Raw genomic sequence first — 13607 nt, forward strand, 5'->3', positions numbered from 1 at the left:
ACTGTAAGTTGACCTGCACAGTTAAAACCTACGTTGTTCAAGAGTCCATTGTACATACGTGGATGTTTTGTTGGGGAGACGTGGCTGTTCTGTGGACAGAGGTGAGGCTTCTAGATCTTCCAGTATCTGGAAGGAGGAGCCTGAGCCAGGATATCTCTCTCTCCTGGGGCCCTACAAGCCAGACATCAGGGCCTTAGTACCCAGCCTCCTAGGGACCCTGCTCCTGGATGGCCGTGGAGCTCCGTGTCTGCCAGCTTGGGCAGCTCCTCTAGCAAGGAAGGACACTGGCCACCCTCGGATCCGAGTCTGTGGCCCGGGTGGGCATGGGCACTTCGAAAATCTGGTGAGGCAACAGGTCACAAGGCTGAGGGCCAAGCCCCCTCCCTGTGCTTCCCTCCTCCCCTGCCCCCTGACACCTGGGGTTCCACACAGAGACTAGGATGATGGGTGTGTGTGTCTTGCCTGTCTGCTCCACAGCTCAAAGCCGTGCACGAGCAGCTTGCAGCCCTCTCCCAGCCCCAGCAGAACAAACCAAAGAAAAAGGAGAAAGACAAAAAAGAAAAGAAAAAGGAAAAGCACAAAAAGAAAGAGGAAGTGGAGGAGAATAAGAAGAGCAAAGCCAAGGAACTTCCTCCCAAAAAGACCAAGAAAAATAATAGCAGCAACAGCAATGTGAGGTCTGTGCCTCCCTAGTCTGCCCGGGGTGGGGGGGGTAGGGGGGACAACCCCTGCCTGCCATGATGGGTAGGGAGGCTGCATCTGTGCCCTTTCCTCTGGGATGGATCTTTGGTGCCCACTGTGTTTGGGAAGGGAGGGGGGGGTAGCACGGAGCATGGAGTGGAAGGTGAGGACAGAGCATGGTTTGCAGTCTGTCTGCAGTGGGTGCTCCCGATAAGGGCTTGCCAGCCTCCCCCATTTCCCTTGAAGGCCATCTGGGTGGGGGTGTGGAAGCCATCCACCAAGCCCCAAATGGAGGAATGGGTGCCTGGCTTTCCCAGGACACTCGTTCCTCACAGTGTCTGCATCGCCCCTTCATAGCAAGAAGGAGCCAGCGCCCATGAAGAACAAGCCCCCTCCTGCGTACGAGTCAGAGGAGGAGGACAAGTGCAAGCCCATGTCGTATGAGGAGAAGCGGCAACTCAGCCTGGACATCAACAAGCTCCCTGGCGAGAAACTGGGCCGTGTGGTGCACATTATCCAGTCTCGGGAGCCCTCCCTCAAGAACTCCAACCCTGATGAGATCGAGATCGACTTTGAGACTCTGAAGCCGTCCACCCTGCGAGAACTGGAGCGCTATGTAACCTCTTGTTTGCGGAAGAAAAGGAAACCTCAAGGTGCCCTTGGCGCGCGCGCGCCCCCCCCCCCCCGCCTCCACCGGGCAGGGTGGTTCTCAGTCCTGGCCATCCCAGCCAAGAGGGAGGAGGCCATCCCATCTGTGGTTCACTTTGCCTTCCAGACGTGGCCCTCTCCCTGTGCAGGCTGTTTTTCCAATTATAAAAGCTGTGTCCTAGGCAAAGAAGCCTCTGGGCGGTGGCAACATCGCAGTGGACCCTGGGCTGTGGGTGTGCCATTCTCAGTCTCCTGGCTGGTACCCATCGGGGGCCTGCCTGCACCTCAGCAGCCTCCGCCCTGCTCTTAGCAGCGCTGCTCTCACTCTTGCCACTGAGCCTTCCCCAAAGCCAGCCACTCCCACCCTGCCACCGCCTCTTTGCAACAGGCATGGGGGTGGGGAGCAGGGGCCAGGAGGAGAGGTGGTGGGTCAGCATTGTCGTTGCCTGCTGTTCTTCTCTAGTTCCACATCGCCCCCTCCACGCAGTCTGCCAAGCAGTTCTTTCCTGTTAGAAATGCTTTGTCTTAGCTCACAGCTTTAGTCTTGAGACCAGTAGGACTTAGGATCCACGTCAGCGTGTGATGCGTAGCCTCTTGCCCAGCCTGGACTGCCTCCTGGGGTTCTCAGGCCCCTCCCTGGGGCACTATACAGTGACGTTCTGTCCTCGGTCTACATGCCGTGGTGCTGGGAGACTCCTGGGGCTCTTTCATGTCTTGCTTTGTCTCTCCTGTCATGTCCCCTTTAGGTCCCCTTCACCCACTGCCCGAGAAGTAGCTGAGGGAGCCCCAGCCCAGCAGTTCCTCGTGTTAGGGAATCCCCTCCTGCCTTGTCTTGTACTCTCTGAGGAACCCAGCATGGGGTATTCTGTGGGGTCGGAGAGGTTTTGAAATTCTGGTATTAAGCCAAGTTTTGGCTGACGTGCAGTAGACTGGCAGCTTACCACTGGGAAATGTGGGACTGGCAGGGCCTCTTAGCAGCAGCCCTCTGGCTCACAAGGCACCGACTCCCTGCTGGCCCTTCTTGCAGGCTGTTGGGGTGTGCCCTTGGCCAATGGCAGCCTCCTAGGTTGGGGCCCTGCGTGACTCAGTCTCTGTTGCTTTCTTACAGCTGAGAAAGTTGATGTGATTGCTGGCTCCTCCAAGATGAAGGGCTTCTCATCCTCGGAGTCGGAGAGCACCAGCGAGTCCAGCTCCTCTGACAGCGAAGACTCTGAAACAGGTTAGGCATCTTCCTTCCTATCTCGTCGCATTCCTGCCTGTGTCGGGCTTAGTCATGTGTCCAGGCTGCTAGAGACCAGAGATGGTGGTCCTAAGAACTTTCTGGGCCCTCCCATCTTAGAGGGCTGCCATGGTAACCCTCTACCTGGGGCAGTGGGTGACCCTGTACCCTGAGGAGAAGTTGCTGAGGGTATTGACACTGCACAATCCTGGGGTGTTTGGGGGGGGGGGGGCTGGTGAGGACTTTGGGTGTTGGGGCCCAGGTGGTAGCATTGACCTTAGGGTGACCCTGCCCAATCTTACGGTCTTCCCAATGTCACAGTCGCATGCAGCATGGCTGTTCCAGGTGATATGCTTTTGCAGGTGTGGAGCAGTCTGCTCTCAGCTCTGCTGTCACCCAGGCTCAGGGCATTGCCGTTCTCCCCAGAGTGCTCACAGCTGCATTGGCTACTCCTAACTGTGCACGCATTTGGACCAGTGAGTCCTACAACCTCTAACAGTTCTCTCTCCGTGTTTCATGGCCTGCACGTGTGCCCCCTGGTGCCCTGGCAGAGCCCACGACCCACCTGAGCAGCAGCTTCAGTGTGGCGGGGAGGGTGGGAGCGAGTGAGGGCAGGTGGAGATGCTGAGAGCTGCATGGTGGTAGGGAGAGGAGCTTTTCCTCCAGATGTGTGCTTTCCTGGTTACTCTCAGGGAGCAAGCAGGTGCTCCCACTGGCCAGGAGGAGAGGCTAGAGAAGAAGAAGCCTGGCAACCAGCCTGTACTGTGAGGTGGAGCTGGCCATGTGTGTCTGGGTGCACGCGGTTGCCCTTGGGCAGGTCTAGCTCCATCAGCTGAGTAGACAATCTGCAGACCACCAGAGAGCCAGCTCTGGGGCCTTCTGGCATGCCCCTCCGGAGGCAGCCTGTGGTACGCGTATGCACAGTGGGAAACGTGTTTGGGCAACAAAGACCCCTCGTGTTTTCTTTTATAGATCTGTCCCTTCTCTGGCATTTTATTCTTACCGGAGATAAACAGTAAGCCCCACTTAATCAGTTCATCAACATAATGTGATCTGATCATGCCAAGGAAGTGTGAGGATTGCTCACAGCAGCTCGGTGATCCCACTCCAAGGCGTGTGCTCACACAGGTCCTTGTGTGGGCTCAGCCTGCCTCTGGGGCAGTGGAGGATGGGAGGGCTTCTGGGCCTTCTCACTCTTCCTCTCCACTTTTATGGTAAAGGGTACCAGACTTTCCTAGTGGGTTGGAGGCTTGCCTTGGGATGGGCTAAGGGCTTCTTACAGGACTCCCAAATTCTGTGGACTGCCTCATTTCCAGTGGGCTCAAATGACACTGATTAAGCTATATTCTGTATTTATTGAGCTCCAGTGTATGCAGAGACTGCTGGCAGTTTGCTGCCCTCCTGTCTCCATCTTTTGTCCTTTTCTTCCTAACCAGCAAGCCCCCCCCCATGGCTTTTTAATCTATCAACCAGCAGGGGGCGCCACACCCTATGCCTGCCAGGAAGGGCTGGCCCCAAGCCAGGGCCACTGCACTCAGTAGGATGAATGGCCATATTCTTGGGCCCAATTAGCATTCCTGGTGGCCACTGACTTCTCACTTTCGGTGCCAGCCACCTCTCGGGTTTGCCTTTTGCTCTGGGCTTTTGCACCTCCTGCGGTTCCTAGCAGGCTGCTCCTACTAGGGGTTTCACAGCCTTTTCTCCTAAGGATCTGAGTGACCAAAAGAAAACCCCAGAGGTTGGAATTGGCAGGAGACCTGATTGTTAAAACAGTGCAGTTTGGCCAAGGGCAGACTTCCCCAACGTGGCACCCAACTGTCAGGTCCTGATTGCGAGTCTATAACTGTGGCCTTTGTCCCTGATCCCCGAGCTCTTCTTTGGGGCGTGTTTGCTGGAGGAAGGAGTTCTCCTGGGCTCCTGAGTGCCCTGCACCCACCTCCTGCCGTGTGCTGTGGGGTAGCTGTGACGGCGTCTCCGGCAGCTCTTGACTGCTGAGGTTATTTTTTTCCCTTTTTGTTCCCCCTTTGAAAGAAATGGAAAGATTGTGCAACAAGTAATCTGAGAGTCCTGGGAACAGCTGTCCGGGCGGGAAGGAGGGTGAGATTTACAGTCTCCGAGCCGCCGGCCTTCAGGCTCCCAGGCTCCAGCAGTTCGGCCCCCGTGGCTTGCTGGGCTGCTTCCGGCTCATCCCTCTTTCCAGGCATCCTCCCTGCCTTGTCTTGGGAGGCTCCCATTTGTCTTCTAAGTTCTGGCTTTTCCTTTTTCATCTGTGTGCACTGGAGAGCTCTGTTGTGGGTCGACTGGGCGCTTCCACCCTGTGGGTTTGTGCCCTGGGGCTCAGACACTGTCAGCCCCAAAGTGGGAGCTTGCACCCCTGCACCACTCAATGCAGCCATCCCCCACCCCATCCCACACAGGAAACCGCATGCACTTCCAGGGCAGCTCCTCCAGCAGCTGCTCAGGCTGGGTCCCTGGAGCTAGGCAGCCCCAATTTCTGTGACCAGTTAGTGGGGGTAGGGCAGGGTGGGGGGCGCTGAAGGTATTTCCTTTGGTCCTTTGGGGCTTAATTGTTTTGCCCTCCTTGTTCTTGTGTTTCCATTTGGACCGGAGCCGAAATTCCTGAAAGGGCCTATTTTTGTCACTTGTACTAAGGGTCATTTCTGCTGACAGGGCCCGAGACATGAATCACCAAAAGAAACCAAACAGAGGCACGAAATTGGGGCTTGATGGGGTGGGGGTGGGGGGTTGCATAGATCCCTGTTGGCCACTCTCCATAGATAAGGATGCTGTGGGCTGCTCAAGGCACAGGGCTGGTCTGTGGGGCCAAGCTTTAGTTCAGGGAGGCGGTGCCCCCACAAATGGGAATCGGGGGATGGGGAGGTGGGTTGGACTTTCCTAGCTCCGTTCCCAGGCCGCCCTGTGTCCTGTCTGCCTCCTGCGCCCGCCCGCCCGCCTGCCCAGAAGCACGCTATTGGCCAGTCCCGCCACATCCTCCAAACCCAGCTATTACTTGGGTTGTGGTCTTTTGTTGAGCTTCAGTTCTGGCTAATGACTGAATCTGCTTCAGGGTTCTGTACTGGGACAGGATAGGGGATACAGATGCTCCTTTTCCATGGCCATCCCAGGTGGGCTATGGGCAGAGCTGTGGCCTCCCTGTCACCCGTGCTGGGATATGTCTGCCTGGCTCATGGGGCCAGGAGGGATGTCCTAGGACTCTTTTTTCCAGTGTTCCACCCAGTCATATTGCTGATGATGGACTCCTTCCACATGCCATCCACAAGTCTTTGTTACTGGGCAGGGTGGACACACAGCTCATGTCCCTCTTAGGAGCACATCCTCCTACCCCAGCTACCTGGCCTGGGACGGGTTCGGGGAGGTGTGGGGCAATGCTCTTGGATTTGGGCCTGGTCTTCTAGTTGCAGTGGGAGCACACTCCAGCTATTTTAGTCTCCTTGTTTCCTTTTCCCAGGATTGGAGCATGTGGGTGTTTCTTAATAGCTCCAGGGGAAAAAGGAATGCTTGATGTTTTGGAAAGATTTGAGCCGGAAAGTGCAGACAGAGGCCATGGGGCGTTCTTCCCAGACAACCAGCCTCAGCTTCCGACCCCTGGGGTCTTTGAGGGACTGGGTTCCAGTCCTATCTTGGGGCCTGCTACTGCCTGCTCCAAGGGTATGACGCTTGCTCTTGGGAAAAGGGAGAGGCCCCTGGTAAGGGTGGGGGTGGGGTGGGGATAGGAAAAAACCTGGAGGATGGGACTGTAGCTGGTCTGCCTGTACTGTCAAGTGACCCCTCATACACCCACATGCAGGGGTCGCAGCTGGAGGGACTCTGAGGCTTCATGGGCGAGGGTGAGCCTTGTGGAATGTGCCCTGAACGAGAGGCTGGCCGGTGGGTGGGTTTTTCCCACGCGCACACTTGAAGACCATGGGAGTGTGGTGTTGGTTGCATCCGTGACTCCAACAGAGGCATCCGCTCTGCTGTGTTGAGTGGGAACGGGCCCCATGCCCCTCTCCGGTCAAGGGGAAGCACACTCGATGCCCTGGGAAAAGAAGGACAGCTTTACTCCTCAGCCTGTTTTCATTTTATCTCCCCCCCCCCCCCCACCTCTTTGACAGTGTGTATAATTGCTTCCCCTTTTTACAATTTGGGTGTTTTATATTTGTTTTTTGTTTTTGTTTTTGTTTTTGTTTTGTGTGTGTGTGTGTGTGTGGTTATTTATTTGGTGGTGGTGGTGGTGGTGGTGGTGGTGGTGGTGGTGGTGGTGGTGGTGGTTGTTTCTTGGGGTTTGTAGGAATGCAGAAATGAGGCTGTTTGCTAGAGGCCCTGCACTCTAGAGCCCCTTTCTGGAGGATTTTCTCATCTCTGCCCAGGCCCTGAGGAAGGGCTGGCATCACCTCCGTGAGGTAGACAGTGTGCAGAAAAGCAGGTCCAGAGGGGACAAACTTAGAGTCGGGGGTGCCTGATGGGTGTGGCATACCTGGCTGGTCTTCAGGAATGATGACAAGTAGGGCAGGCAAGGGCGCCTCTCAAATTCAAAGACCTTCAATAAAGGGAATGCCGGCCTACGCTCACGGTGCACATGGAACTTGTTACTGGAAGCAGCTGTTCTGTGTAGAAGCATAAACAGGGCTCTGGGTGGTTTTGGAGACATCCATGTGTGCAGGGACTGTGCCCCTTGTAAAGGGAAGGTGGGTCCATCGCCGCCCGTGGCTGGCCAGGCAGGGGGCAGGGCTCCTAGACTCCAGCGCCGTTCTCTCGTGCCCTGTCAAGCGGGCAGGGCACAGGAGGCTGGCTCGGTCTGTGGTTCTTCTGTTCTTGTGACTTGAACGGTACATTCCACACCATTTCTCTCACACTGGTTTCTCTCTCCCTCTATGTAGGTCCTGCCTAATCATTGGACACGGACTCTTAATAAAACGGTCTTCAGTTCCAGATTCCTTCCCAGCAAGCTATAGCTTAAGTCCATTTTCTTCTGTGAAAGGGACAGGACTCCATCAAGTTATGGAATTCCTCAGAGCCCTGGGCCTGTCCCCTGGGGTGGATTAGTCATGTCCAGCAGTACACGCCTAGTCCCGCCTCCGGGAAGGCTGCCTGCTTGGCTGGACCCCCAGGCCTCCTGTGTAAAGACTGCCTGGCTGTCCTGCCCAGCCTCCCTGGTCATCTGGGGTCTTCTGGGCAGGTGGCATCTCCCAGTGGGTGATGACAATCCCCCCTGCACACACATAACGTGGTGCTGTTCCATGTGCAAGGCCCCATCACAAGTATGTTTTCTCTCTTCATCCCTCCCTCTTTGTCTGGATCCTAACTGCTTTCCTCCTGGACCTTAAAATGACGTTAGCCCAGGGAAGGTCTCATTCAGTCTAAGGAAGAACACTCATCTAGAGTTTTTCCCCGTGAGGGACAGGGGCCTTAGGGGCAACCCTAGTTGGGCCTGCAGGCTCGCGGGGCTGTCCCTCTGCATGCCCTCTCTCTGGTGGCTTGTGAGGCCCCGTCAGCTGGAGGCTGCCACCAGCTACAACTGACTCCCAGGCCCCAGGAGTCTTCCTTCTGTTTTCATTGTCCCCATTGTTGCCTGTTGGGCATTTTCCCAACTTTTTTGGCCTCTTTGCCTAAAGTCACAAGAGGGGAAAGTACCTCTTGGGCTGCCTCCCTGTCGTCCCGCCCCCCCCACCAAGTAATTAGAAGCAGGCTGCAGTGATCAGGAAGGTCGCTGCTGAGGGGCACTCAAGGAGAAACCGCCATGCAGCCAGCTGACCTAGCCCCTGGAGTCCAGGATTCCTGTCCCCAGTGGGGTGAGGCACTGGGCTAGTGGACGAGAAAGGGCTCTCAGATCCAGAGCACTGGACCAGTCCATCGTGAGGCCATCCGAGCCCTCAGGGCCTGCTCCGTGCGCATCTCTGAGGGGTGTTGCTAGCACCCTCCCATTCTTCAGTGCCCTAGAATAATGACAGCCTCCGGGGGTGGGACAGTCCAGGGTGACTGCATCATCCAAGGCCTCTGAGAGGCACTGAATAGGATTTTTTGCTCTAAAAATAAATATCGGCCCTTTTTTGGTCATGAATCCAGCATTTCAGCAGAAAACTGCCTGATGAAAAGTCCCTTAAGGAACAGCATCTGTGTTTCAGGGAGTGCTTTTTTTTTTTCTTCCTTTTTAAAATGTAGTTTGTGTGTACTTCTTCAAGGCCTATAGCAGTTTCCTGGCATCTTGGCGCCTGCCTTCTGGAGCTGGCAGCAAGTTTGAGGAGGTGTAGTTCACCATCAGCAGGCCCTTGGGCACTGGCCACCTCCTGTGCGGAAACCCTGGGATCCTTCCTCTGGGCTTTGTGTTCTAGATCCAGCCCCTCCAGAGCCTCCAGGGCCCTGCAGTGATGCTTGCAAGTTCCTAGGCTGCTCCCTGATCCTCTGGCCGGTCGATTTCCAGTCAAGCTCCATTTGCCAAACAGACTATTTTGAGCTGCCCTTTGGCCTGTGCCTGATGTGTTCCCAGTGCAGCTCGGCCTGGCTGGAGCCAGGGGGCTTCATGCCCGGAGATTCCCACAGGACAGTTGGGAAGCTGTTGGCATTGTCTTTCTGGGAAGATTCTGCCGTCTTGGAACAAATGGCAGCCTGGATTCCCACATTGTCGGCCTGTGTGCTGCCCCGCCCCGCCCCTTCCCACACTGGTGCATACCAGCTCTAGCCACAGGCCAGCTCTCCTACAGGGTCTTTGCACCCTTTCTGTCTGTGGATCCTGGCCTCCTTGCCCATGGGGCTTCCATCTGTCAGAGAACTTGATCTTGAGACTCAAGCTGTCACCTGTGCCCAGTGCCCCAGGAATAGAGCATAGAGAGCAGTACCCACTCCTTATTGGCAGCCTCCTGTGTGCGGGCAGGGGAGATGCCAACTGGGCCTTGACACACCAGCTGGCCTGCGCAGGGCCTGAGGAGTTGCTGTAGGAGGGGTGGGTGGCCTGGGCCTCTGCTAGTGCCGAGGCTCCCCAGTCAGTTGAATTGAGTTGGGCTCTGTGCCTCTGCCCTGCCCTTACCCTCAATCCCGTCTCCTTCCCTTGAGTGGGGGTGGGGGGCGGGAGGAATCAGTGTTTTAATCAGATTTTACAAAAAAAAAAACAAAAACCAAAAAACCACGTTTTAATTCTTTGTACAATTACCATCCTATGTAAAGATGAAATTTGTGTTGAGTTCAAGATTTTCATGGAATAAAGATCACACAGTACTCGAGGCCATCTTCATGTAACCCTTTTTAGAGAGTTTTGTGTGGGGTGTCTTGGGGCTGGTGTGTTGTGAAGCTGTGCACTTCCTGTCTTGTCTTCCTACCAGTAACTCGGATGGGAGGCTCAGGCCATGTGAGCCAGATGCAGCTGTCCCAAGCAGGCTCCAGCAGCCCTTGGTCCCTGCCGCCGGCCCCTTTAGTGTCCTGGTCCTGGAGGTCCTCTGTACACCTCCCACTGGTTCTCCCACTCTAGGCCTGCCCCCTCTCCCCCAGCACTTCCTCACGGAGACCTGGACCTGGGACACTTTCCAAGGCAGCCGAGACCCGCTCTCTGGAACTCCTGGGACCCCACTGCATTTTGTCCCCATGAGTGCTCCTGTGGGCCTCTACTCACCCGCTGGGGGGAGATAGTGAAGGTTCAGAGGCACCATCCCTCCTTTATGGTGGAAAAAACAGTGCTTCCCCTGGGGCCATGAGATGACAGGCCACCCCAGCCCTCTCCCTACAATATGCTGTCTTCTCTTGGTCAGACTTTACCCATTGGCCCCTTTCTTACCCCAGTTTCTGATCCCCCAGCCTCCCAAAGGCCTGCCCAGTGTGTGAGCAGCTGTTCCAGCCTCCCTCGAGCTTCAGTGCATGTTACTGGAATCTGCTGGGAGAGGTGCCCATCCTGGAGGGACCCTCAGTCCCTTCCTCCTGCTCCCTTCGGCTCAGTGCCCTCTGTATACCGTGCTTTCCCCTAGCGCATGTAGGGTTCCTTTGGTCCTGGGCCTCCCACCTCTCTAGTTCAGTGTGCCTCCTTTACCCCGCAGCTGCCCGCCTCGTGGCCCTAATCCTGCAAGTCACTCAAACTGTCCCCTTTTGTATGTCCCATCCACAAGAGTGTTCCTCTCACCTGGTTTCCTGCTGTGACCCAAAGAACCCTGAACTCTGTATCCTGGCATCTCCAGTGTCCAGGTTTGAGGCTGGGCATATGGTTCCCATGTTCCAGATGTCCCTGGTTGCTGCCGTTTGTGTAAGGACCTGTGTCTAGCTGCTGAGATCTGTGTCACACTGTCTTGTCTCTTGCATGGAGTGGTGAGCTCTCGCAGGGCACGAGGTCCCTTCTCATCCCATTTGGTAGCGCGCTGTGCCCTGTGGCCGTGCACCTCCCAGAAGCTTAGCACGGCCCTCCATGAAGCAGCTGCGAGTGGAGGTAGCAAAGCATGTTGCCCTCCCAACACCAGCAAGAGCCAGCACCCTGGCAAGGAGCTTAGGGGATGCCAGGCAAAGCCATGAGGTGTCTCTTGGTGACAGGAATTCGAAAGGCACCGTGGGTCCCACCTCCCACCTGGTTGGTGACTTCATCATTTCCTAGCCCATGAGTACTACTGACTGGTTCTCCTCTCCCTCTCTGGGGTTTGCACACCAGCGATTATTGGTGAGGGGCAAACGGCTGTCGAAAGATCCTTAGCCTGTATCTGTGGAGTGGGTGCAGAGGTGGGTGTGTGCACTGGCTCTCGCACGTTCCTCGCAGAGGCAGGCCCACCCTGGACGAGCCCACACAACAGCAGCAACCAGCCGTCGGCCCCTGAGGTATCGGGACACACGGCAGGGAGAGGCCCTGCAGCACGTTGGCCATGTCCCAGCACGGGGACGTCTCTGAGGCCGGTCTCCCATGAGGAAGGGAGCGCTGGTTGGTGGCCTCTCTTTGCTGGCCAGTGGTAGTGAGCACCTTCCCTGTTTCCTCCTGGTCATTCCCGGGAAGCCAGCCTGTTTGCTTCCCTCCCACCCTCCCCTAAAGTGCTCACTCCGCGGCCAGGCATAGACCGACACCTCCGTGCACGCTCTCCCCCAGTTGTGCATCTCTGCTTCCCCTGGGAGGCTGGGGAGGAGCCAGCATGGAGGGCAATGCAGTTAGAGGCCACCATGTTGTTACTGTAGCTGTGTGACACGGGGCCAGTCCCTTAGTCTCGCTGAGTCTCACTTGGCTAATCCATCAAATGTATGTGATGATTTCTAATGTCACAGTTGTTCCAAAGTAAAGCAGGTTGGGGTACAGACACTTGGGTCACCATAGTGGCGTCTGACCAGCAAGTAGGGGGAGACACGGGGCAGGGAGGTGTCCGTAGCTCAGCTCCCGGTGTACCTGGGTGTCATCCTTTAATGGAGCCAGCTGATGGTCTGAAAATTGTCAGGGAGGCTTTTCAGATATGGTCCCCAGTAGGAAAAGCGGCAGGCAAATGGGTAGGTAACACCCCACACGTCTTTCCCTTTCCCGTGACCGACTCCCATCCCAGGCAGAACCCACCTACCCTCCCTCTCACCATCACTGGCCCTTCTCCTGAACTTACCCTCTGTTTTCTCCTTGCTCTGCCTCGGAGGCCAGCTCACAGTCCTCTCCCCCAGAGCCTCACCACCTTCTCTTTCCCTCTGCAGAGATGGCTCCGAAGTCAAAAAAGAAGGGGCACCCCGGGAGGGAGCAGAAGAAGGTACGTGGTCTCGGGTGTCCTCCAGCAGGCGAGCAGCGGCCGCCTGCCCTCGTGGGCCCTGAGGGTACCCAGGTGTGTGCCGCCTGCCTGACGTCAGCCTGTCTGTCTGCAGCACCATCACCACCACCATCAGCAGATGCAGCAGGCCCCGGCCCCCGGGCCCCAGCAGCCCCCGCCGCCTCCCCAGCAGCCCCCGCCGCCTCCACCTCCTCCTCCTCCTCCTCCTCCGCAGCAGCAGCAGCAGCCCCCGCCCCCGCCACCCCCGCCCTCCATGCCGCCACAGGCGGCCCCCACGATGAAGTCCTCGCCTCCGCCCTTCATCGCTGCCCAGGTGCCCGTCCTGGAGCCCCAGCTCCCAGGCAGCGTCTTCGACCCCATCGGCCACTTCACCCAGCCCATCCTGCACCTGCCGCAGCCTGAGCTGCCCCCCCACCTGCCCCAGCCGCCCGAGCACAGCACTCCACCTCATCTCAACCAGCACTCGGTGGTCTCTCCTCCAGGTGAGCTGCAGCCACAGCCGCCGAGGGTTGGGGAGGCACTCTGGGCGACCTGTGGGACCCCCGCCTCAGCGGGGGAGGTCCAAGGGGAGGTCGGTGGCTCTCCCGAGTGAGCCGTTAAGGAAATCATGAGCCACCGAGGCACAGGCTCTGCATAGTTAGTGCCTCCACATGGAAGATACGGACTCGTTTCTTCTGCTGGGCCAAGCATTGTGTGAGGTGGAAAAAAGATATGTGTGCGGCCCGCCACTGCCCCAGCTCCCAGTTGAGGACGGAGGTGCTGGGACACACACACACACCTGGGGGATTCAGGGAAGGCCGCCTCTGAGACCTGAAGGGCAAGTGTGAAAATAGGGAGCAGCTGAAAGGAAGGGAGGAAGGTCGGGTGCAGAGCGCAGGGCAGAATGGTGGTGGTAAGGAGCCCAATCCTGTAAACCGCTCTAGAAACTGTTCTCATTCTGGAGTTTGTGGGAAGCCCAGGAGGGCGGAGAGAGATGACTAGTTGGAGGGAAACCAGTGGAGCAGAGAAGCTGGGCTGGGGCCACGGGGTGCAGAAGCTGTGAGCCTCACTGCCACGCTCTCGTGTCCTTCCAGCTTTGCACAACGCGCTGCCCCAGCAGCCATCGCGGCCCAGCAACCGAGCCGCCGCCCTGCCCCCCAAGCCTGCCCGGCCCCCGGCCGTGTCGCCTGCCCTGGCCCAGCCACCCCTTCTCCCACAGCCCCCCATGGCTCAGCCCCCCCAAGTGCTGTTGCAGGAGGACGAAGAGCCACCCGCCCCACCCCTCACCTCCATGCAGATGCAGCTCTACTTGCAACAGCTGCAGAAGGTGCAGCCCCCCACACCACTACTCCCTTCCGTGAAGGTGCAGTCCCAGCCCCCAC

At 57.3% G+C, this 13607-nt stretch overlaps 1 protein-coding gene across 1 annotated transcript in view; it reads left to right on the plus strand.

Annotated features, from left to right (window-relative positions):
• The window catches only part of BRD4 (bromodomain containing 4), a 92283-nt gene that overhangs the window by 72238 nt on the left and 6438 nt on the right, over positions 1–13607 (plus strand). The window contains 6 exon segments of the mRNA XM_064598497.1: positions 478–677; positions 1039–1334; positions 2438–2548; positions 12176–12228; positions 12341–12728; positions 13320–13606. Coding sequence (XP_064454567.1) covers positions 478–677; positions 1039–1334; positions 2438–2548; positions 12176–12228; positions 12341–12728; positions 13320–13606 — 1335 coding nt within the window.

This window comes from Mirounga angustirostris, unplaced genomic scaffold, assembly GCF_029215605.1.
Source record: "Mirounga angustirostris isolate CCGP_5_RB_7025 unplaced genomic scaffold, mMirAng1.0.hap1 SCAF_1, whole genome shotgun sequence".
NCBI classification, from domain to species: Eukaryota; Metazoa; Chordata; class Mammalia; order Carnivora; family Phocidae; genus Mirounga; species Mirounga angustirostris.